This window comes from Marmota flaviventris, chromosome 10, assembly GCF_047511675.1.
Source record: "Marmota flaviventris isolate mMarFla1 chromosome 10, mMarFla1.hap1, whole genome shotgun sequence".
NCBI lineage: Eukaryota > Metazoa > Chordata > Mammalia > Rodentia > Sciuridae > Marmota > Marmota flaviventris.
The window spans coordinates 31226424-31251968 of record NC_092507.1 but is presented as its reverse complement, the minus strand read 5'-3'; the positions used below and the strand labels follow the sequence as shown (position 1 = coordinate 31251968).

The 25545-nt window shown below is 39.4% G+C and overlaps 1 protein-coding gene across 16 annotated transcripts in view; it reads left to right on the top strand.

The window, feature by feature from the left end:
* Positions 1–25545, top strand: part of LOC114094371 (polycomb protein SCMH1) — a 209802-nt gene that overhangs the window by 30690 nt on the left and 153567 nt on the right. For 13 of the 16 annotated variants that reach the window (XM_071617736.1, XM_071617739.1, XM_071617737.1 and 10 more), the window contains exon 2: positions 22884–23013. Coding sequence is in view for 2 of the 16 variants with exons in the window: in XM_071617739.1 (XP_071473840.1) it covers positions 23001–23013 (13 nt within the window). In the remaining 14 variants the exon portion in view is untranslated. Of the gene's footprint in view, positions 1–22883; positions 23014–25545 lie in introns of those variants that run through there. The other 3 variants (XM_071617745.1, XM_071617740.1, XM_027937509.2) reach the window with 1 other exon arrangement.

Sequence of the window (25545 nt, the reverse complement as noted above, 5' to 3'; positions counted from 1 at the left end):
TTTGGTGTGCCCAAGCAATAAGTACAGTCTTTTTCCTGTGGTTGGTTAGAGGCTCTCAGCTTTGATTTTTCTCCAAAAAGCTGTTTAAATTATGTATACCAAAATGCTTCAAATTTCTGGTTCTTTTGCAATTCTCTTCTCTATGTTCCAGTGCTGCTAAGTAGCTATGTACTTATATTTTGAAAGTCTTCTTTCGTCATCTCAATGCCATGTCTTATAAGTGGCTTTTAATAAGACAGAATTTGCCTTTGTGTTACATGTATTTCCTTAATAAGTTGTGAAGACCGTATCCAGAACAGTCTTTGGAAAGCTAAATTATGTTCATGATTGTGTTGCTCAATCCTTTCCACCCTCTCAGTATCTTTATGTAATGATTCTGTCAAATTTCAGAGAAACTTACAGATATAAAGCACCTAGCTCATTTTTGTTTAATGTTGAGATTTTCCTTAACTGCCTTTCTCTCAGAAATCAACTTACGGGCCCCCCACCCCCCTCGCCTGCCAGGTAGGGGAAGGGTGACCACCGACAGAAAAGGCCCAGTGGCCCAGGGCGGGACAGAGCTTCCAATCACTCCTGCAAGGTAGGCGGGCCTGCGACCCACCGGCAGAAGAGGAGGAGTCGCCTGCTGAGAGGCTGAGCCGCCCCCTCCCCCTGCGCCAGCATAGTAGAGAGAACTGGGACCAAACACAGAGCAGGCCCAGCGGCCTGCTGAGGGGCAGAGCCGCCCCCCACCCCCCTCGCCTGCCAGGTAGGGGAAGGGTGACCACCCACAGAAAAGGCCCAGTGGCCCAGGGCGGGACAGAGCTTCCAATCACTCCTGCAAGGTAGGCGGGCCTGCGACCCACCGGCAGAAGAGGAGCAGTCGCCTGCTGAGAGGCTGAGCCGCCCCCTCCCCCTGCGCCAGCATAGTAGAGAGAACTGGGACCAAACACAGAGCAGGCCCAGCGGCCTGCTGAGGGGCAGAGCCGCCCCCCACCCCCCTCGCCTGCCAGGTAGGGGAAGGGTGACCACCGACAGAAAAGGCCCAGTGGCCCAGGGCGGGACAGAGCTTCCAATCACTCCTGCAAGGTAGGCGGGCCTGCGACCCACCGGCAGAAGAGGAGCAGTCGCCTGCTGAGAGGCTGAGCCGCCCCCTCCCCCTGCGCCGGCATAGTAGAGGGAACTGGGACCAAACACAGAGCAGGCCCAGCGGCCTGCTGAGGGGCAGAGCCGCCCCCCACCCCCCTCGCCTGCCAGGTAGGGGAAGGGTGACCACCGACAGAAAAGGCCCAGTGGCCCAGGGCGGGACAGAGCTTCCAATCACTCCTGCAAGGTAGGCGGGCCTGCGACCCACCGGCAGAAGAGGAGCAGCCGCCTGCTGAGAGGCTGAGCCGCCCCCTCCCCCTGTGCCGGCATAGTAGAGGGAACTGGGACCAAAGACAGAGCAGGCCCAGCGGCCTGCTGAGGGGCAGAGCCGCCCCCCACCCCCCTCGCCTGCCAGGTAGGGGAAGGGTGACCACCGACAGAAAAGGCCCAGTGGCCCAGGGCGGGACAGAGCTTCCAATCACTCCTGCAAGGTAGGCGGGCCTGCGACCCACCGGCAGAAGAGGAGCAGTCGCCTGCTGAGAGGCTGAGCCGCCCCCTCCCCCTGCGCCAGCATAGTAGAGAGAACTGGGACCAAACACAGAGCAGGCCCAGCGGCCTGCTGAGGGGCAGAGCCGCCCCCCACCCCCCTCGCCTGCCAGGTAGGGGAAGGGTGACCACCGACAGAAAAGGCCCAGTGGCCCAGGGCGGGACAGAGCTTCCAATCACTCCTGCAAGGTAGGCGGGCCTGCGACCCACCGGCAGAAGAGGAGCAGCCGCCTGCTGAGAGGCTGAGCCGCCCCCTCCCCCTGCGCCAGCATAGTAGAGGGAACTGGGACCAAAGACAGAGCAGGCCCAGCGGCCTGCTGAGGGGCAGAGCCGCCCCCCACCCCCCTCGCCTGCCAGGTAGGGGAAGGGTGACCACCGACAGAAAAGGCCCAGTGGCCCAGGGCGGGACAGAGCTTCCAATCACTCCTGCAAGGTAGGCGGGCCTGCGACCCACCGGCAGAAGAGGAGCAGCCGCCTGCTGAGAGGCTGAGCCGCCCCCTCCCCCTGCGCCAGCATAGTAGAGGGAACTGGGACCAAACACAGAGCAGGCCCAGCGGCCTGCTGAGGGGCAGAGCCGCCCCCCACCCCCCTCGCCTGCCAGGTAGGGGAAGGGTGACCACCGACAGAAAAGGCCCAGTGGCCCAGGGCGGGACAGAGCTTCCAATCACTCCTGCAAGGTAGGCGGGCCTGCGACCCACTGGCAGAAGAGGAGCAGCCGCCTGCTGAGAGGCTGAGCCGCCCCCTCCCCCTGCGCTGGCATAGTAGACGGAACTGGGACCAATCACAGAGCAGGCCCAGTGGCCTGCTGAGGGGCAGAGCCGCCCCCCACCCCCCTCGCCTGCCAGGTAGGGGAAGGGTGACCACCGACAGAAAAGGCCCAGTGGCCCGCGGCGGGACAGAGCTTCCAATCACTCCTGCAAGGTAGGCGGGCCTGCGACCCACTGGCAGAAGAGGAGCAGCTGCCTGCTGAGAGGCTGAGCCGCCCCCTCCCCCTGCGCCGGCATAGTAGAGGGAACTGGGACCAAACACAGAGCGGGCCCAGCGGCCTGCTGAGGGGCAGAGCCGCCCCCCACCCCCCTCGCCTGCCAGGTAGGGGAAGGGTGACCACCGACAGAAAAGGCCCAGTGGCCCGCGGCGGGACAGAGCTTCCAATCACTCCTGCAAGGTAGGCGGGCCTGCGACCCACCGGCAGAAGAGGAGCAGCCGCCTGCTGAGAGGCTGAGCTGCCCCCTCCCCCTGCGCTGGCATAGTAGAGGGAACTGGGACCAAACACAGAGCAGGCCCAGCGGCCTGCTGAGGGGCAGAGCCGCCCCCCACCCCCCTCGCCTGCCAGGTAGGGGAAGGGTGACCACCGACAGAAAAGGCCCAGTGGCCCGCGGCGGGACAGAGCTTCCAATCACTCCTGCAAGGTAGGCGGGCCTGCGACCCACCGGCAGAAGAGGAGCAGCGGCCTGCTGAGAGGCAGAGCCGCCCCCTCCCCCCCGCGCCTGCAAGGTAGTCGGAACTGAGACCACCATCAGAACAGGTCAGACCTGCAACCGAGAGACAGAACAGGCCCAGTGGCCTGAGGAAGGGTAGAGCCGCCCCCCCCCCCACGCCTGCAAAGTAGGCGGACCTGCGACCCACTGGCAGTACAGCCCCAGAGGCCTGCAGAGGGGCAGTGCCGCTGCCTGCGCCTGCAAAGTAGGCAGAACGGCGACCACCGACAGAACAAGCCTAGCGGCCCGCAGAGGGACAGAGCCGCCGCCCGCGCCTGCAAGGACGGCGGACCTGCTACCGACTGGCAGAGCAGGCCCAGCGGCCTGCCGGCATGGTAGGCACATTGCCCCAATTGGCGGAGGGGCAGAGCCGCCGCCCGTGCCTGCGAGGGAGACTTTGCAACTATACAAGGCCAATATAAATATATAGGGGGAAAATTCAATAGCACAACAGTTTCACCAAGAAGAAAGGAACGCGAACAGTATGAAGAGACAAGGAAAGAAAGGACCACAAGCATTGCAGGTCAACTCAACTTTAGAAGAGGTAATAGCTGCAGCTGATGGAATGTCAGATAAAGAATTCAGGATATACATGCTTCAGATGATCTGGAGTCTCAAGGAAGACATCAGACAGCAAAATCAGACAATGAAAGATCACTTCAACAATGAATTACATAAACAAATCCAAGAAGCAAAAGATCAACTATACAGGGAAATAGAGGTTATAAAAAACAAACAAACAGAAATCCTAGAAATGCAGGAAGCAATAAGCCAACTTAAAAACTCAATTGAGAATACTACCAGCAGAGTAGAACACTTAGAAGACAGAACATCAGACAATGAAGATAAAGTATTTCAACTTGAAAAGAACATAGACAGCTCAGCAAGACTGTTAAGAAACCATGAGCAGAACATCCAAGAAATATGGGATAACATCAAGAGACCAAATTTAAGAGTCATTGGGATACAGGAAGGAACAGAGTTTCAAACCAAAGGAATGAGCAATCTATTCAATGAAATAATTCGAGAAAACTTCCCAGACTTGAAGAATGAGACAGAACCCCAAATCCTAGAAGCCTACAGGACGCCGAATGTGCAAAATCATAAGAGACCCACACCTAGACACATTATAATGAAGATGCCCAACATACAGAACAAGGAGAGAATTTTAAAAGCTACAAGAGAAAGGAAGCAGATCACATTTAGGGGTAAGCCAATCAGGATAACAGCTGATCTTTCAACACAGACTCTGAAAGCTAGAAGATCCTGGAATAACATATTTCAAACACTGAAAGAAAATGGGTTCCAACCAAGAATTGTGTTTCCAGCGAAATTAAGCTTCAGGATGGAAGATGAAATTAAAACCTTCCACGATAAACAAAAGTTAAAAGAATTTGCAGCTAGAAAACCATCTCTTCAAAACATCCTTGGCAAAACATTACAGGAAGAGGAAATGGAAAATAACAATGAAAACCAACAGTGGGAGGTAGGACACTAAAGGGGGGAATATAATCAAAGTGGAAAACAAACCATGTTTAGTAACATAAATAAACAAATATGGCTGGAAGAACAACCCATATCTCAATAATAACCCTAAATGTTAATGGCTTAAACTCACCAATCAAGAGACACAGGCTAGTAGAATGGATCACAAAACAAGACCCAACAATATGCTGCCTACAGGAGACGCATTTGATAGGAAAAGACATACATAGGCTGAAGGTGAAAGGTTGGGAAAAATCATATCACTCATATGGACTTCGGAAACAAGCAGGAGTATCCATACTCATATCAAATAAAATAGATTTTAAGCCAAAGTTAATCAAAAGGGATAAAGAGGGACACTACATACTGCTCAAGGGAACCATACACCAACAAGACATAACAATCATAAATATATATGCCCCAAACAATGGTGCAGCTATGTTCATCAAACAAACTCTTCTCAAGTTCAAGAGTCTAATAGACCACCATACAATAATCATGGGAGACTTCAACACACCTCTCTCACCACTGGACAGATCTTCCAAACAAAAGTTGAATAAGGAAACCATAGAACTCAATAACACAATTAATAACCTAGACTTAATTGACATATATAGAATATACCACCCAACATCAAACAGTTACACTTTTTTCTCAGCAGCACATGGATCCTTCTCAAAAATAGATCATATATTATGTCACAGGGAAACTCTTAGACAATACAAAGGAGTAGAGATAATACCATGCATCCTATCTGATCATAATGGAATGGAACTGAAAATCAACGATAAAAGAAGGAAGGAAAAAGAATATATCACTTGGAGAATGAACAATAGGTTACTGAATGATCAATGGGTTATAGAAGACATCAAGGAGGAAATTAAAAAATTCTTAGAGATTAATGAAAACACAGACACAACATATCGGAATCTATGGGACACATTGAAAGCAGTTCTAAGAGGAAAATTCATTGCTTGGAGTTCATTCCTTAAAAAAAGAAAAAACCAACAAATAAATGATCTCATACTTCATCTCAAAATCCTAGAAAAAGAAGAGCAAAACAACAGCAAAAGAAGTAGAAGGCAAGAAATAATTAAAATCAGAGCTGAAATCAATGAAATCGAAACAAAAGAAACAATTGAAAAAATTGACAAAACTAAAAGTTGGTTCTTTGAAAAAATAAACAAAATCGACAGACCCTTAGCCATGCTAGCGAAGAGAAGAAGAGAGAGAACTCAAATCACTAACATACGGGATGAAAGAGGCAATATCACAACAGACACTTCAGAAATACAGAAGATAATCAAAAATTATTTTGAATCCTTATACTCCAATAAATTAGAAGATAGTGAAGGCATAGATAAATTTCTTAAGTCATATGATCTGCCCAGATTGAGTCAGGAGGATATAGACAACCTAAACAGACCAATATCAATTGAGGAAATAGAAGAAACCATCAAAGGACTACCAACTAAGAAAAGCCCAGGACCGGATGGGTATACAGCAGAGTTTTACAAAACCTTTAAAGAGGAACTAATACCAATACTTTTCAAGCTACTTCGGGAAATAGAAAAAGAGGGAGAACTTCCAAATTCATTCTACGAGGCCAACATCACCCTGATACCTAAACCAGACAAAGACACTTCAAAGAAAGAAAACTACAGACCAATATCTCTAATGAACCTAGATGCAAAAATCCTCAATAAAATTCTGGCCACTCGGATACAAAGGCACATCAAAAAAATTGTGCACCATGATCAAGTAGGATTCATCCCTGGGATGCAAGGCTGGTTCAATATAAGGAAATCAATAAATGTTATTCACCACATCAATAGACTTAAAAATAAGAACCATATGATCATCTCGATAGATGCGGAAAAAGCATTCGACAAAGTACAGCATCCCTTTATGTTCAAAACTCTAGAAAAACTAGGGATAACAGGAACATACCTCAATATTGTAAAAGCAATCTATGCTAAGCCTCAGGCTAGCATCATTCTGAATGGAGAAAAATTGAAGGCATTCCCTCTAAAATCTGGAACAAGACAGGGATGCCCTCTCTCACCACTTCTGTTCAACATAGTTCTCGAAACACTGGCCAGAGCAAGTAGACAGACGAAAGAAATTAAAGGCATCAAAATAGGAAAAGAAGAACTTAAATTATCACTATTTGCAGATGACATGATTCTATACCTAGCAGACCCAAAAGGGTCTACAAAGAAACTATTAGAGCTAATAAATGAATTCAGCAAAGTGGCAGGATATAAAATCAACACGCATAAATCAAAGGCATTCCTGTATATCAGCGACAAATCCTCTGAAATGGAAATGAGGACAACCACTCCATTCACAATATCTTCAAAAAAAATAAAATACTTGGGAATCAACCTAACAAAAGAGGTGAAAGACTTATACAATGAAAACTACAGAACCCTAAAGAGAGAAATAGAAGAAGATCTTAGAAGATGGAAAAATATACCCTGTTCATGGATAGGCAGAACTAACATCATCAAAATGGCGATATTACCAAAAGTTCTCTATAGGTTTAATGCAATGCCAATCAAAATCCCAACGACATTTCTTGTAGAAATAGAGAAAGCAATCATGAAATTCATATGGAAAAATAAAAGACCCAGAATAGCAAAAACAATGCTAAGCAGGAAGTGTGAATCAGGCGGTATAGCGATACCAGACTTCAAACTATATTACAGAGCAATAGTAACAAAAACAGCATGGTACTGGTACCAAAACAGGCGGGTGGACCAATGGTACAGAATAGAGGACACAGAAACCAATCCACAAAACTACAACTATCTTATATTTGATAAAGGGTCTAAAAGCATGCAATGGAGGAAGGATAGCATCTTCAACAAGCTGGGAAAACTGGAAATCCATATGCAACAAAATGAAACTGAATCCCTTTCTCTCGCCATGCACAAAAGTTAATTCAAAATGGATCAAGGAGCTTGATATCAAATCAGAGACGCGCCGTCTGATAGAAGAAAAAGTTGGCTACGATCTACAGTCGGTGGGGTCGGGCTCCAAATTCCTCAATAGGACACCCATAGCACAAAAGTTAATAACTAGAATCAACAAATGGGACTTACTCAAACTAAAAAGTTTTTTCTCAGCAAAAGATACAATAAGAGAGGTAAATAGAGAGCCTACATCCTGGGAACAAATCTTTACTCCTCACACTTCAGATAGAGCCCTAATATCCAGAGTATACAAAGAGCTCAAAAAATTAGACAATAAGAGAACAAACAACCCAATCAACAAATGGGCCAAGGACCTGAACAGACACTTCTCAGAGGAGGACATACAGTCATTCAACAAGTACATGAAAAAATGCTCACCATCTCTAGCAGTCAGAGAAATGCAAATCAAAACCACCCTAAGATACCATCTCACTCCAGTTAGATTGGCAGCCATTATGAAGTCAAACAACAACAAGTGCTGGCGAGGATGTAGGGAAAAGGGTACACTTGTACATTGCTGGTGGGACTGCAAATTGGTGCAGCCAATTTGGAAAGCAGTATGGAGATTTCTTGGAAAGCTGGGAATGGAGCCACCATTTGACCCAGCTATTCCCCTTCTCGGTCTATTCCCTAAAGACCTAAAAAGAGCATGCTACAGGGACACTGCTACATCGATGTTCATAGCAGCACAATTCACAATAGCTAGACTGTGGAACCAACCTAGATGCCCTTCAATGGATGAATGGATAAAAAAAAATGTGGCATTTATACACAATGGAGTATTACTCTGCATTAAAAAATGACAAAATCATAGAATTTACAGGGAAATGGATGGCATTAGAGCAGATTATGCTAAGTGAAGCTAGCCAATCCCTAAAAAACAAATGTCAAATGTCTTCTTTGATATAAGGAGAGTAGCTAAGAACAGAGTAGGGTCGAAGAGCATGAGAAGAAGATTAACATTAAACAGGGATGAGAGGTGGGAGGGAAAGGGAGAGAGAAGGGAAAATGCATGGAAATGGAAGGAGACCCTCAGAGGTATACAAAAGTACATACAAGAGGAAGTGAGGGGAAGGGGAAAAATAATACAAGGGGGACAAACGAATGTCAGTAAAGGGGGCAGAGAGAGAAGAGGGGAGGGGAGGGGAGGGGAGGGGGGATAGTAGAGGATAGGAAAGACAGCAGAATACAACAGACACTAGTATGGCAATATGTAAATCAATGGATGTGTAACTGATGTGATTCTGCAATCTGTATATGGGGTAAAAATGGGAGCTCATAACCCACTTGAATCAAATTGTGAAATATGATATATCAAGAACTATGTAATGTTTTGAACAGCCAACAATAAAAAATAAAAAAAAAAATAAAAAAAAAGAAATCAACTTACGGATTCTAATTACAAGGCTTCCAAGTAAAATACTTTAAAAATTCATATGTATACTCTGATCTCTCTTCAGATTATGTAAATCTTTGCCTTTTAAAATTCAGAAATATTGTATCATTTAAAAAATTTTTTAATTTATATATGACAGAAGAATGCATTACAATTCTTATTACACATTAGAGCATAATTTTTCATATCTCTGGTTGTATACAAAGTATATTCACACCAGTTCATGTCTTTTTACATGCACTTTGGATAATAATGTTTCCAAGGTGCAAAACTACCTGGGGACAGGGCTTCTGTATATCTGTGGCAAATCCAGTTGTGTCACAGGGGGTTGAAATGGATAGTGCAGGGGTGGGACCCAGATCTGGTTTCCTCAGCCTCCTTCCTATTTCCTTTAGAAATTCACAGGCCATAGGTGGGGTCATGGCTCAGTGGTGGAGATCTTGCCTAGCACGTGTGAGGTTTGATTATCATCACCACATAAAAACAAATAAATAAAGGTATTGTGTCCATCTACAACTAAAACTATTTTTTAAAAAAGAAATTCACAGACCATCAAACCAGGACTAACCTTCTTTTCTGAACCAGTATCAGATACAGTCTGATAGGTGCATTGGCCCATGTGGAAACCATGGGACTGAACAAGGGGGTAGGTAGCATGTGCAGTAGTGAGGAACACTGGCTCAAAAGCCAGGTCTCCGGATTTGAATCCAGAGCTGTCTGACCTTGGTAAACTAATCTCATTCATCAGCTTCCTTATATTTAAAACAGGTGCAATGATAATAGTACCCATCTTATGGGGTATTGTGAGGAGATTTGAGGTCAGGCACTTTGAACAATGCCTATTATGTGGTAAGTGCTTCACAATGCTAAGCAAATGCTATCACTATTTACAAGTATGTCTGTAAGAACATACTTGTAAATGCCATTAGATTTTTACCCATGGAGCAGCAGACAAAATCTCATTAAAATGAAGATAATAATAGTACTTGCTTTATAGAATAGCTGTGAGAACTAAAAAACGTAAAACATGTAAGGTGCTTAGAGCAGTCCTTGGCACATAGTAAGGACTTAAAGAGATGTTTAGTTTTATCATTTATTTCCTTAGCTGTCCTCTAGCCATATGGTTGTATGACTGGAAGTACCATATTTTAATTTTATTTAAATTTAGAATTAAAAAGTGATCTTCAGTTAAGTTTTTGGGAAATTTTTAGTATGTTTGGAACAACTTGAGTATGTGAATCTTTTCTTCTAATTATAAATGTGGGAAATCAAAATACAGATCAAGTATTTCTAATGAAAACTTTAGCGTCTAAATTGAGGTAAACTAGGGCTGGGGTTGTGGCTCAGTGGTAGAGCACTTGTCTATCATGCATGAGGCACTGGGTTCAATCCCAGGCACCACATAAAAATAAAGGCATTGTGTCCACCTACAATTAAAAACATATTTTAAAAATAAATAAATTGAGGTAAACTATACATAAATATAAGATTTTGAAGACTTACTATAAAAAGAATTTTTTAAATGATTACTTGCTCAGATGATATTTTGATACATTGGGTTAAATAAAATGCATTAAAATTTTTTCATCTCTTCCCTTTTTTTAGCTTTAAAAATGTAACTACTAGAAAACTTAAAATTACATAAGAGGTTTGAATTATACTTCTATTAAATGGTGCTGCTCTTGACCCTGGGTCAGGAAAAGGAGTAATGGGAAAAGAATATGAACTAGGTGGGGTGCATTTTCTAATTACACAAATATCCCTGGAGATTCTGAAATAACTCCAATCAGTGGAACCTCCCTCCCCATCAAATTATGTTTGCCTTTTACCCACCTTGCTGAAAATCAGTGCCATATGGTTATATGACCCTGCTTTTACTATTAGGAGTATTTTCTGTTCTCTACGGTATATCAGAATGGAAAAAAGGTTGAGTCACTGGTCTATTTAAAGGTTATTGTGCAGGCTAGATACCTATTGATTTTGATGAAAAAAAAATTTGGAGTTCTCTGAACTGTTACTACCATATAAAATTGTTCTCTGAAATAGTATATCACAAATCCTAGTCCAGTGAACCCAAGGGACTTAAAAGTGAGGCAGAATTAAAGTAGATTTTAATTAAATTGATTGTCAGTCGCTGAGGAAGTTGAGGAAGGCATCTCATTTTCTAAAAGTTAAATTTCAGGGATTAAAAAAAACCTCAAAAAGCTAATTAAGGAGATGAGATCTCTCTCTACAATGAAAACTATAAAATATTGATGAAAGAAATTGAAGAGGACTCACCCTCCACCCAACCCCCATCAGGTCCATAATTTTTATTCTACTTTCTGTCTCTGTGAATTTGCCTATTCTGGGTACCCAGTATAAGTGGAATCATACAATATTTTTCCTTTCGTGTCTAATTGTTTTCATTTTGGGTAATATTTTCAGGATCCATCCATGTTGTAGCATATATGAGAATTTCATCCCTTTTTACAGCTAAATAATATTTCATTGTATGTATATGCTTCACTTTCTTCATCCCATTTTCTTTTTTTACTCTTTGACTATTGTGAATCATGCAGCTGGTAACAGAGGTATATAAATAGCTGAACTCCTGATTTTAATTCCTTTGAGTATGCACCTAGGAGTTGAGTCACTAGATCATGTAATTCTATGTTGAAACTTTTAAAAAACTACCAAACTATTTTCCATGGTGGCTGTACCATTTTATATTGCAAGAAGCAGTGCTTGAGGATGCCAGTTTTTCCACGTCCTCATTAACACTTGTCATATATCTATTTTTCATAACAGTGATCCTGATAAGTGTACAGTGGTAATTCGTTGTGATTTTGATTTCCATTTCTCTAATGATTAGTGATGTTAAGCATCTTTCCACATAGTCATCTGTGTATCTTCTTTGGAGAAATGTCTGTTCAGGTTCCTTGCCCATTTTTGAGTTGAGCTATGTGGAGTTTCTTTCTGGTTGTCATTAATCTACAGGAGTTCTTTTTGTATTCTGAATATTAATCCCTTATTTGATATATAATTTGCAACTATTTTCTCCCATTCTTTGGATTGTCTTTTTATTCTCCTCATAGTTTTCTTTGATACACAGAATTTTTTCATTTTGATGAACTACAGTTTATCTGTTTTCTCTTTTGTTGTTTGCTGTACTTTTAGTATACTGACAAACACCATATAATATTTTTTCTTTTGTGTCTAATTAAATTAGTATTCTGACAAACATTGACAAAGGATTTTCCTGGTTTTGTTCTAATAGTTATAGTTTTAGCTTATATTTAAGATATTTAATGAATTTTGAGGGGTTTTTTGAGGGTTGTTTTTTTTGTTTGTTTGTTTTTTGTTTTTTTTGGTATGGCATAAGAGTTCAGTTTCATTCTTTTGCATGTGCATATCTAGTTTTTCCAGCACCATTTGTTGAAAAGTGTCCTTTTCCCATTAAATGGTTTTGGTACCTTTGATAACAATCAATGACTGTACATGAGGATTTATTTCTGGCCTCCCTATTCTATCCCATCTATCTATCTATCTCTGTTCTTCTGCCAGTACTATACTATTTTGATGACTGTAGCTTTGTAGTATGTTTTAGAATCAGAAACTACCTTGTTGTTTGTTTTCAAGATTCTGTTTGAGTTTTAGAATTGCTTTTCCTATCTGTTAAAAAAAAAAAAAAAGGTCACTGGGATTTTAATAGAGATTACATTGACTTTGTAGATTTCTGGGGTAGTATTGTAATCTCTCCCCCACCGCCCCAGTACTAGAAATTTAACTCAGGACCTTTGGCCACTGAACTATAATCCCCGGTCCTTTTTTAATTCTTACTTTTAATTTTGAGACCGGGTCTTGCTAAATTGCTGACGTTGGCCTCAAGCTTGAGAGCCTCTTGCCTCAAAATACCAAGCCACTGGGATTGCAGGTGTGTACTACCACACCAGCAGTTTTATAATCTTAACATTAATAGTCTTCTAATTTATGAACATAGATTGTCTTTCTAGTTTTTAATTTCTTTTAGCAATGCTTAGTACTTTTCAATGTACAACTCTTTTACCTCCTTGGTTAAATTTATTTCTATATACTTGATTATGGTTCTTAATATTTTAAATGGAATTATTTTCTTGCTTTCCTTTTCAGATTATCCATCACTAATGTACAGAAATGCAAATGATTTTTGTGTAATGAATTTGTGTCCTACAACTTTACTGAATTCATTTATTAGTTCTAACAATTTTTTTGTGGAGTCAGTAGAGTTTTCTACATGTGAGATTGTATCCTCTGCAAATAAAGATCATTTTACTTTTTCCTTTGAAAAATGGTTCCCTTTTTTTCTTTTGCTTGCCTAATTTCTCTGGCTCCACATTTGCCCATTCAATCAGTCATAGATTGAATATACATTTTTTAAAAATCACAACTTATGCCAACTTTTTTTCTTGTCTTTATTCCCTGAATAATACTGTATAACAACTATTTACATAACATTTATATTTTATTAGGTATATAAGCAATCAAAAGATGAATTAAAGTGTATGGGAGGACGTACATAGATTATATGCTAATTACATATTATTTTATATAAGGAACTTGAGTATGCATTGATTTTGATATCTATTTCATTTACTATTGGTAATCCTAAAACCAATTCCCCATGGATATTGAGGAATGATTGTACAATGCTTAATTAAAGTGGTTAAAGTGAACATCCTTTTCTTGTTGCTATTGTTAGGGAAAAGGCTTTCAGTCTCACTCTTGAGTATACTGTTCAGTGTGGATATTTTCATCTATGGCCTCTATTATGTTGAGAAGTTCTTAGTTTATTGAGTGTTTCTGTTAAGAAGGGAGGTTACATTTTGTCAGATGCTTAATATGTATCAATTAAGATTATCATGTGGAGCTGGGGTTGTGGCTTAATGGTAGAGCGCTTGCCTAGCACATGAAAGGCACTGGGTTCAATCCCTCAGCACCACATAAAAATAAATAAAGCCATTGTGTCAAACTACAACTAAAAAAAATTTAAAAGAAGATTATTATGAAATTATTGTTATTTTTTACTTTCTTATATTTATGTGGTATACAACATTGGTTAAACCATCTTTGCATTCTGGAATCCTACTTGATACTTGCATATTAATAATCCTGTTACTATGCTGCTGAATTTATTTTGCTGAGTATTTTTGCACCAATATTTGTAAGGGCATTTTCCTGTTTTAATTTAAAGTTTTATTGGAATACAACCAGGCTGATTCATTTCTGTACTCTCCGTTTCTACTTTCATGCTACAGCAGAAGAGTTCAAGAATTGCAACAAAGATCATCAAGCTGAAAAAATGTTTCCAAAAATTTTTTCGAAAGGTTTGATAACCTCTGAGTTAGACAAATAAACCTCCTTATTCTGGCTCCATTCTGGCCAAGAACTTTTCAGGTTCTCATTTGGATTTTTGTGTAGATGTACCTTTGAAGTAAAATGGCCCTGTTCATACTCCATTGAATATTTTAGGTCTTGTGAAAGTTACGTTTTCACAAAAGTTAATAAATTATCATTTTAGTTTACTCATCATTGTTTAATTACCTATAGATCTGTCCTCAAAGGTCTATTCCATTTTTAACAGAATCAGGGTTTGGAACCCACTAAGCTGAGGGAAGAATCCTGGAAACTGGAAAGCTAACCAAATTGTTGCCTTTGGGAAGCTCATTCTGGGTATCTGGTCTGATGACTTCCTTTGATAAAAACTTAATTTTATTGCATGTCTCCTTTGAGCTACAGTAGTTCACATTTCTATTTTTCTATCTTCTAGATTTCTTCATCATGCTAATAAGGAAGAATGATTTTCTATTTGGTATAGCTGATCGTATGATAAAAAAAACAGATCCTTGAAAAGGTCAGAGCCTGTAAGTGCACATGACAGAAATAGACTTATCCTCTGTTAGGCTGTGTATGAATGTACATATCTCACACACACACACAAAATACCCAGAATGATTTTTTAAAAATTCATCCTTTCTTATGAATTTATCTTATAGTTTTAACAAATCCTGTGTTTCATTTATACAGCTCTTTATAGCTTGTCAACTATTCTCCATACAGTTTTCTCATATAGTCTTCACGATAATCTAAAATAGGTACTATTGGTAATCCTATTTTATGGAAACAATGATGAGTTAAGAGACGTCTTCAAATCTTATAAATCTTAACTGTTCAAGGCTTAATCCCAGATTGTTTTTGTCTCTAAATCTTACTATTCTCATACATCATAAGTTCTTAATCAGTATTAGAATTTTAGTGTATATGTAATTTAAGGATGTATGTAAGTAAGCAAGCTGTATGAAATTAGAAAAAAAAGTAGGTATGAATCTATGGAAAAATGCTTTTATGGGTGTAAAATATCATTAGTGAACCAGATTTTAACATTGAATGCTTAATATGCAATCTTAGGGATGATACTAGAGTCTTCCATATATAATATAACATTGTCTTAGAATGGCAAAGTTCTTCAAGAGTTGCCCCCTACCTTCTTTTCTAGCTTCATCTTATTCAATTCTTGTCATTCATCTTTGTAGCTTCCCATATCCTTTTCTCTCTATAATACATGGCTAGCTGTTGTCCAAACATACTGTCCATTTCCATGCCTTAGTACCTTTGTACTATGTTCTCTTGGTAAAATGCCAGTCATCTTTCTTTCCACAATTGTAACTTAACTTCATCTCTTCTGTGAGGCTTTTCGCAACTTCCTAGGTAAAGTTGGTCATTTTATCCTACTTCCTGGAGCATTGTGTTTAGCAAATTTTTACTATAAGAATAGTAAAAATTACATTAGACTGTGTATTTGAATTGCTGCCTCTCCTTCTGATTGTTTGTGAGCATGAGCTGAGACTTGTCTTTGTATTCTTAACACCACATATTACTATTAGTCTTAAATACATTTGCTTAATGAATAAAATAATAGCTACAGCTCTTTAAATCTGTACACTATTCTAAGTGGCAGACTAAAATAAAATACCTAGAAGTTTATAAATATGTGTAAAACAATATAGTGTATACCTGAGGTATAGCAGTGGAATGATTAGAGCCAGATACATTATTTAGGGATAGATTCCTGTAGGTCAGGGGTTGGCAAACTGTCATCCAGAGACCAACTCCTACCTGCTACCTGTTTTTGTTAATTAACTCTTAACTAAAAATATTAGAACAGAACCATATTCATTTGTTAATGAATTATTTATGTATGACTGCTTTCATGTGATAGTAGTTGCAATAGAGACCATGTAACTCATACAACTGAAAATATTTACTCCCCAGCACTTTACAGAAAAAAAAAAAATGTTCCAACATTGCTGTAAGGTTTTGAACAGAGGTATGAAAAGAAAAGGAACATGAATTAGTAAAGCATGAGTGCTTATAATGCAATTAAAACTAGTCAAAAGTTATATGAAATAATTGCTGTTGTTTTTATTTTGCTGTTAAGGAAACTAAGGCATGAGGAATTAAGTTAATTAGCCAAGATTTTATACTAGTAAGTGATAGAACCAAATCTGAATCTAGGCAGTTTAGCTGCAGAGTCTTCATAATAAAAGAGGAAATATCTAGATAGATTTTGTAAAAAAAAATACCCATAAGCTTCAAGTACAGTACTTAGTCCAAGAAATTAGGAAGTGTGCTTCCAAACATGAAAAAGTGAAAATAGACCATAGAAGAATAATATTAGGGAGGCAGGATGTCTAATTCGAAGAGTATACTATGTATTAGGCAGAATGGGAGGAAAAGAAAACAGATACATTATACATTGAGACATGTTATAGTCAGTCATTGAATGTAGTCTTGACAAGACCAGAAAGCAGTTAACTTTTCTTTCATACTTAAAAGCTGTCTTTAAATACCTGAAGATTGGTATAACCAACTCAGAGACAAGCTATGACTTTAAAGGAGATAGAGGGCATTCAGTGACCACAATCCCCAAAACATACACATCTGCATCCCATGTAAATTAGGGTTAGTAAAGATGTTGAATCATAATACACACCATTCCCTTTTATTCTGTTTTGCCCTCTTATGGGGACTGATTTCTGTCCAACTCCACATGACTGCTATGATAAACATTCACCCCCTTGGGCTACTTTTAAAAAATGTATGCATATTGTGTGTATGTTAAAGTAATACATATGCACTCTGAAAATTTTGCCATTTGAAGTATACTAAGTGAAAAGGGAAAGTTGCCTTCCATCACTATCTCACCCTGTTAAAAGTCTGATATTGTGTGAAGTTACTATTATTAGTAGAAGTATGCTGGGTTATTTTATGTATTAAGAGTCATTGAAAGAGAAAAGAATTGAGAACCACTACCTTAAGGCCAAGATCCACTGCCAGAAAAGGAAGGAATTTTCTGGGGAGGTATGAGATCTTCATTACAGGAAGTATAAGCATAAAACCTTTTTAGGGATGTTAGAAAATTCAAGCATTGGCTAAAGTTGGTTGGATTAGAAACTGGGAGAAGGATGCATTATACTAAATACCTTAACTATAATCAAACTTTAATCAAACTTTTAGTATTATTTCCAAACCTTTTTTAGGAGGATGCAGTTTATACCAGCAGACTGATTACCAAGTATGAAAGAAAGGACTCAGTGTGACATTGACCTGGTTACCTTAAGTAGAGGACAAAGTGGTATAATAGAACTGATTACTTTCCAGTAAATATTGAATTATTTTTATAGATTCCTTTTTATCTTATTGACCATCTTGATATCCTCAAAACATACTTTATTTTCTATTTAAAACTCTATTTATACTTACTTTTCAGAACTGTAAATAAAGCAGGCACACATTGTTCATTATTTCAAAAAAGACTATCTGACAAGTTTTGTGTGGTAGATATGGAGGAAATAATTGAGCTGGGCCCTGCTGCTAGTGCCCCATAGACTCACAACATGATATAATTTAAAAGGGACCAAAGAGATAAGGAATGTAAAGTGCCTACCATAGTACTGATAAGTTATAGATGAAGAAGCAGAAAACAGACTGGAACACTGTGAGCTGCCACTGGTACAGTTGCTGTTGCTATTTTTTCTGCCCTCATATCACATTTCTGTAAATCTTCAGAGAGAATATTGGTGTTACACACACACACACACACACAAGCATGCACAAATACTTCTCAGTTTTTGACAGGGTTGCATACAATAAATCAATTATAAAGTGGATTTCACCTTTGAAGTGAAATTCTGAATCAGAGTTCTGTTTTCATTATCACAAACAACACTGTGCAACTATTCATTCAGAGTATAGGACCTAGGTTTGTACTAAAAATTTTACCTCTGATGTATTCTGACTGGCAGAGAGTATAACATTCAGGACTGTCATCTCTTTTATTATAAATACTAACTATCTGGTGGCATAGTGGCATGTACTTGTAATCCAGCTACTTGGGAGGCTGGGGCAGGAAGACTGAGTTCAGGCCAGCCTAAAAATACCCACCCCATATACTAACTAGAAAGATGATGATGATGTAACCTTACATATTGCATGATATCAGATCTATGTATGCCTATCTGAAAGTATAATATGGCACAACTGGAACCACTAAGTGACTTCTCTGTTTAAGCCAGAGCATTCTAAGAAGGATCAACTTTTGTGCTCTGGATCACACCAATGTAAACCTCTGGAAAGAGTGAACATTTTACATGGTTAAAGTCTACTTAGGACGGTCTGTAGAACAAAGGGAATTTTGGCCTCTGTATTTTCATTAGTCATTCATTGCTAGCTGCCTTGCTTGTTAAAGGCAATATTGATATTCTGTGGGATTCTTCTCTCTGTATTCATACATAGAGATGTATAATTACTGCAGAGCAAATTGGGGAGGGAAAATGCCAAGGGGAGCTCTGTTTCATCTTCTTTGTTCACATCTGCTACATGGAAAAGACAGAATTTATTGCTGTCTTTGAAAAAGGGATTGCCTAGTTATCCCCACTCACCCACCCACTTCCTAGCAGATCATCCCAGAGGAATATTACATCTCATCACACTTATCTCCAAATGAAGTAAAAGTAAATGAAGAAGATTTGGAGGCAGAGAATCAGCTGGGGAGCACTAGGAATACTTCCTAATGAGAGAAAGAAGCTGATCAGTGCTGCATTCTATAGTAGTCCCCTGTCCCCTGCCTCCCTGTAGCTTGTCCTCCATGACCACAGTGAGCACGTGTTCTATTTGCAGCTCTTCCATTTTGAGCTCTGTACATATTGACATAGAATTGTGGTTTATCACTGAAAAAGTTCTTTCTTAGTGGGTCTTCAGAGGTTGTTTGATGAATCTCTCTCTTTTTTTTTTTTTTTTTCCTGTTATTCAGTTTAATTTCTAGGGGAAACATCCTTCCTTTTCTATTATTTTCTGTGCTTTCTTTCCTCCACCCCATTTGTATGTGCATGCAAACTTGAATTATTTGTGTTTTTTTTTTAATTTCTAAGTTCTAAACTATTTAACACATGGTGCCTACATTTAACCTAGCTTTACCTCTTTAAATTCCATTATTGCCTAATCTTATTCAATGTCCAGATCAAGCTGATAAGCATTAACACTTCCGTTTTTACTGTAATAAAATGAGTAGATTATCCACATTCACATGTATTCTCTCCCAAACTGGGCTATTTTAAGCAGAAAGCATTTGTAGGGTTTCTTTGTGTGAGTAGGGTTTTTTGGTTGTTTGTTTTGTTTATAGTGTGGGGTCAGGAGGAGGCACAGGAATGGGAGACAGAATAGGTGAAAGAATAGTTTAGGTTCATATCCTTACTTCTTTTTTTAAAATATATTTCTTTTTAGTTGTAGGTGGACACAGTACCTTTATTTTATTTATTTAGTTTTATATAGTGCTGAGGATCAAACCCAGTGCCTCACATGTGCTAGGCAAGCGCTCTACCACCAAGCTATAACCCCAGCCCAAATCCTAATTTCTTTACTTATTGTAACCATTTAGAAAATTACTCAACCTTTCTAGGTATCATCTCCTCATTAGTAAAAAGAGATAATAATAATAATACCATGCTACATGGTGAAAATTTAGTAAGATGCTATCATTGAAATACTTAGCCTAACCTCTGGCACATGATAAACACTTAAAAATTATAGCTATATGATGTTAATGATAATTATTAATATATGTTGATCAACTTTTCATTGCTATGACAAAAATACCTGACAAGGACAATTTAGAAGAGGGAAGGTTTATTTTGGCTCATAGTTTCAGAGATTTAGTCTATAGTCAACTCACTCCTTTGCTCTAGGCCCAAGGCAAGCAGAACATCATGGCAGAGAGGAATGTGGCTGAGGGAAACTGCTCTGCTGATGGCAGCCAGAGAGCAGAGGAAGGGGCCACAAGGAATATGAACACTTCTGCACACCGCCAGTGACTCACCTTCTGTAGTCACACCCCACCTGCCTACAGTTATTACCCAGTTAATCTATTCAAACTAGGATAAGCTGATATAATTATAGCTCTCATAATCTAATCATTTCATTTTGCCTCTGAATATTCATGCATTAATATAGAAGCTTTTGGGGGACACCTCACATCCAACCATAGCAGTATACAAGTAATAAATTTATAACTACATTTTTCTTAATATAATACACAAATAATTCTTTCTACTTTTCCTTGATTTAAGGGATGGCCAGTTGTGATTATTTTGTCACATTTTGAAAGAATGCTTCTATAGTATTGTTAATTTTTCTATCACATATTATCTTTCAAAAATTTCTAGAAATACCAGAACTTTATATTCTCTAGATCTATATTGTTCAATACAGTTGCCACTAGCCATATGTGTTTATTTAAATTTAAATTTAATAAAAATGCAATAAAAAGTACAACTCTTTAGGACAATCCATGAGCCACATTTCTAGTGCCGAATAGCCCATTAGACAACACAGATATAGAACATTTTTGTCATTGTGGCACAGCACTGCTTTAGATATTAGTTGTCTATCCTCTTGTGTTCTTTCCTGAAAAACCAAAGAGGATATATTTTCTGAGGTCATATAGATCCTACTCTCTTAATATTTGAGGGCTCTGAATATCTTATTTTGAGGATTCAGATAACTCTTTTTTATGTAACTTCTTAGTATCATTTCTGTTTTTTTAAAGTAAATACACTTTCACTTCCTGTAGGAAGACTGGATTACCATAATTTGTGAAGGTCCCAATCAACAGTAAAAGGAAGTCAAAGGAAGAATAGGCAAAATAGAAGTAGTTCTAACAGATATTATGTAGAGTAGTTACTCAGATTGTGAATAGTTGAGTTCTCAGGGGTTAACTAGTAACAGGAGTTTGACAGTCCCTTTTGTTAAGTATATTGTACTATTCAGGATCTGAGTTTTTCTTGTGGGAAAGGTAATAAACCACATTTTCCCCTAATAATACTTGTTATCTGCATTATATACTTTTAAAGCCATTTTGTCAATGTACAGTATATATACAATGGAGTTTTACTCAACTATAAAGAAGAATGAAATTATGGCATTTTCTGGTAAATGGATGGAAATGGAGAATATCATGCTAAATGAAATAAGCCAGTCTCAGAAAATCAAGGGTCAAATGTTTTCTCTCATATGTGGAAGTTAGAGCAAAATAAGGGAAAGAAGGAGGAGAGGATCAGATATCATAAAGATATAGGGAAGATCAGTAGAGTAGAAGATGGTATTGAAAGGGAGGGAGGAGGGACAAGAAAGGGGAGGAAATGCAGAATGAATTTAACAGAATTATGTGCACATATAAATATCCCATAAGGAATTTCACCTTTATGTTAAGTACAAAGAACAAATCAAAAATAAATAAATGAGTGAAAAGAGGATCATTAGAGTAGATGAAAGATATTAGGGGGAGAGAGGAGGGAAAAGAAAAGGTGGAGGAATGGGACTGAAATCAAATTCCATGCATGTATGATTTTGTCAAAATGAACTCAACTATATATATATAACTATAATGCTCAAACAAAATAAAGCCATTTTCTCATTTGGAATTTTCACCCTGTAAAGCAGGTAGCATTGGGGTTATCATCCCAATTTTCGTTGCAAAGCAAGCTGAATTTCAGTGTAGTTATTTGCATAAAGTCCTAAAGGAAAAGCAGTCTGTAAAGGAAAATATAGTTGTTCAAATCAGATTAAAATTTTAACTTCAGATTCAGTGTCTTCCTTTTTTTAAAAAATTAATATTTTTGTGGATGTTGTTCTTGCTTTACTGCCTCAGACTGGTACAGGAAAATAGTGAAAGTTCTTTAGAAAATTCTGAGGCACTCTCAAAGAATTGCTGCAGTCTCATCTGGCCTTTAACCATGTGCTTTGGTCACCATAACAATATACTAAAGAATGAGTGGCCTAAGTAACACAAATTTATAGTCTAAAAGTTTTAGAGGCTGGAAATCCAAGATTAATATGCCAGCAAGATTGGTTTCTGTTGAGCCCCCTCTCCTTGGCGTGCAGATGGAACCTTCTCTGTGTCCTCATTGTGGTGTTTTTCTTGTGGTGGATTTTTGTTTGTTTGTTTTACCCTGTTAGATTTGGGTCCCACCCTTCTGAATTCATTGAACCTTAATTATCTCCTTAGAAGCCCTGTCTCCAAATACAGTCGAATTGGGGATTAGGGCTTCAACATATGAATGGCGTTTTTAGTATTTTTTTATTTTATGGCATAACTTGGTTAGTTGGAAATAATGTTTATACTCAGTATTTGCATGGTACCAAATGTAGCAAATATCTGTATTTATTTTTGTGAATATAGAGTCTTAAGTTGTATCAGTGATACTTGCTATAAAGTAACTTCCAACCTTGGGATATTTTAATAGAAAAAAATATATATCAAATGTACTACTTTTCTTATACCCTCATCCAGTTTGTTAATATGTAAAGGTCTCAGTCAGGTTAATAACTATCCTCCCTCTTCTCCCCTCATCAACTTTGCAGATGGAGAAAATAACATACGGAGAAATTGGCTTGTCAGAAGTCAGAGCAAGATATTGGCGGATCCAGGGATAAATCCCAAACCTCATAACTCCTTAAGCAGTCTTTAGTTCATTGATTATGCAGCCTAGTGGTAAGTTCTTTTATGCTATCATAGAGGTAAGAGGGATTAAGAAACTGTATTAGCTTTCCATATATGTGCAAAAATATCTGAGAAAATCAGCTTAAAAGGAGAAAATACTTAGTTTGCTTCATGGTTTCAGAGGTTCAGTCCATGGTCGTTAGGACCTGTCACTTTGGGTACATGGTAAAACTTTCAAACATCGTGATAGGAAGCATGTAGTAAAGCAAAGTTGCTTTTCGTAGCTGGGAAGCAAGGAGAAACAGAGGAAAGGAATGGAGTCCCAATATATTCTGCATGGGCATGATCCCAGTGACCTATTTCCTCTACCTAGGCCCTACCTCCTAAAGGTCCCAAAGGCTAATGTCCATTTCATGATTCAAAATGCATTCAGTCCATCTCCAACAGTCAGTAAAGTTTTAACAATTCCAACACTGCTGAAATGTCTTAATCTTCTCTGAGCTCAAAACATATTCTTAGCTGTGAACCCCCATAAAATAAAATAAAAAGTTACATACTTACAACATACAGTGATAAGACAAGCATATGGTAAACATTCCCATTCCAAAAAAGAAAGAATGGGGTAAAAAAAAAAAAAAAAAAGGAATGGAATTAAAGCAGGACAAATCTAATAGGACAAACATAAAATCCTGTAGCTCCATGACCAGCATACAGGGCACACAAAGGTACAATATAAGATCCAGAAAGCTTGAGCAGACCTGTCCCCTATAGTCTTGCTGGCTGCAGCCCACATGGACTCAACGGTTTGGTTGACTCTGCTCTGTGTCTGAAGCTTTCCTTGGTAGATGCTCCACATTCCTGACATCTCTAATTTCCTGGGATCTCCAGTGCAACTTCAGTCTCATTCTCACGACTTCATTTATTTCCCTTTCAGGAGCTACTTGCAAGATCTCTGACCCTGCTATGCTCTGCCTGGCTTCCCACACTTTCCTTTGAATTCTCAGTGGAAACCTTCATAACCCAACCCTTGCATTCTCCTCACCTAAAAACCAGCATCATGCCAAGCATGGTGGTGCAGGCTGTAAGCCTCACTCAGGAGGCTAAGTCAGGAGCCAGCCTCAGCAAATTAGTGAGGCCCTAAGCAACTTAGTGAGACCCAGTTTCTAAATAAAATATAAAAAGGGCTGGGATGTGGCTCAGTGTTTAAGCATTTCTGGGTTCAATCCCTGGTACCAAAACAAAACAAAATAAAAACCAGCATCTCCTGGATAACACTAAGGTCTGCCTCCAGGAACTGGGTCTGTTTGGACCACAGCTGCAGCCACCTCCTTGTGCTTGGATAATTGAACAAGGGGAAATTAATCCAAGAAACAATTCCTTATGTAGCCCTATGGGGAAAAAAAATGTGCCTGGGAGAGGTTCTCTTCTCAAGCAGGTCTTTTAAATAAGTTTCTACTCTACACTCTTGAGTCTAGGATGGGTGAGTTACTGATAATTCCTGTAATGCCTTCAAGGCAACTTTCTTATTTTCCTGGTGCAGAGTGTTTGGATTCTTCTCCTTCCCTCTCTCCTCCTTCCCCATTGTCCTTAAGGGACAAGGTCTTTCGATGTTGCCCAAGCTAGGCCCCAGCAATCTTCCCACCTTAACCTCCCAAGTAACTGGGCCAGTAGGTATGCCAAGCTTAGCTTTTTAAAATGGAACTAATAACTTTAGCAACCACACCCACCTTAGCCAAAACTTTGCATGCACTTCTCTGGCTGAACAAATTTTAAAAAATTTTTTGCTCAGGCGATTCTCCTGGATCGGCTCTGGTCAACTGGAGGGTCTCACCCAAGAGTGAATCGCAATAAAGCCTTGTTCAGCTGCTTTAAAAAAAAAAAAAAAATTTTTTTTCTCAGCCAGCACAGTGGCGCATGCCTATAATCTCAGCTACTTGGGAATCTGAGGCAGGAGGATCACAAGTTTGAGGCCAGTCTCAGCAATTTAAATGAGACTTTGTCTTAAAATGAAATTTAAAAAAAATAAAAATAAAGGACTGGGAATATAGCTCAGTGATACAACACCCTTGGGTTTAATTCCTAGTAACAACAACAACAACAAAAATTCCCATCTGTTTTTTACTTTTTTTTTTTTTTTTGGAGGGACTTTATTTCAAAAAGACACTTGTCAATATTCAGTATCAAAACAGTTGGACTATTGTTTGTCTTTCTCCCAACTGGCCCCAAAGAGACCACAACAAAGGAGAATACATTTTAAGCCAGTAAGCTGCAGGATGTACACCTAACAGACCTCACGAAACCTCACCTAAAAAAGTGGGGATTGGGCTGGGAAAGAAACGTTGAAAGATCAGCACACTGCCAGCCCAGACTGCAGGACTCTCACAGCCAGACGAGGTGGCCAGGTACCCCACCCCAAAGATGCAGTTTCACAATAATATAAAAATTTAAAAGTTGTGTACATAAGCTATTCAAGATTCTCCAACACTGACTGATACAAAGCACAATGAGATGGCACTTTTAGATACAGCAGCTTCAGACCCAGAAAAGGGTGATGAGATGAGTTCATATGGCTAAATCAGTGGC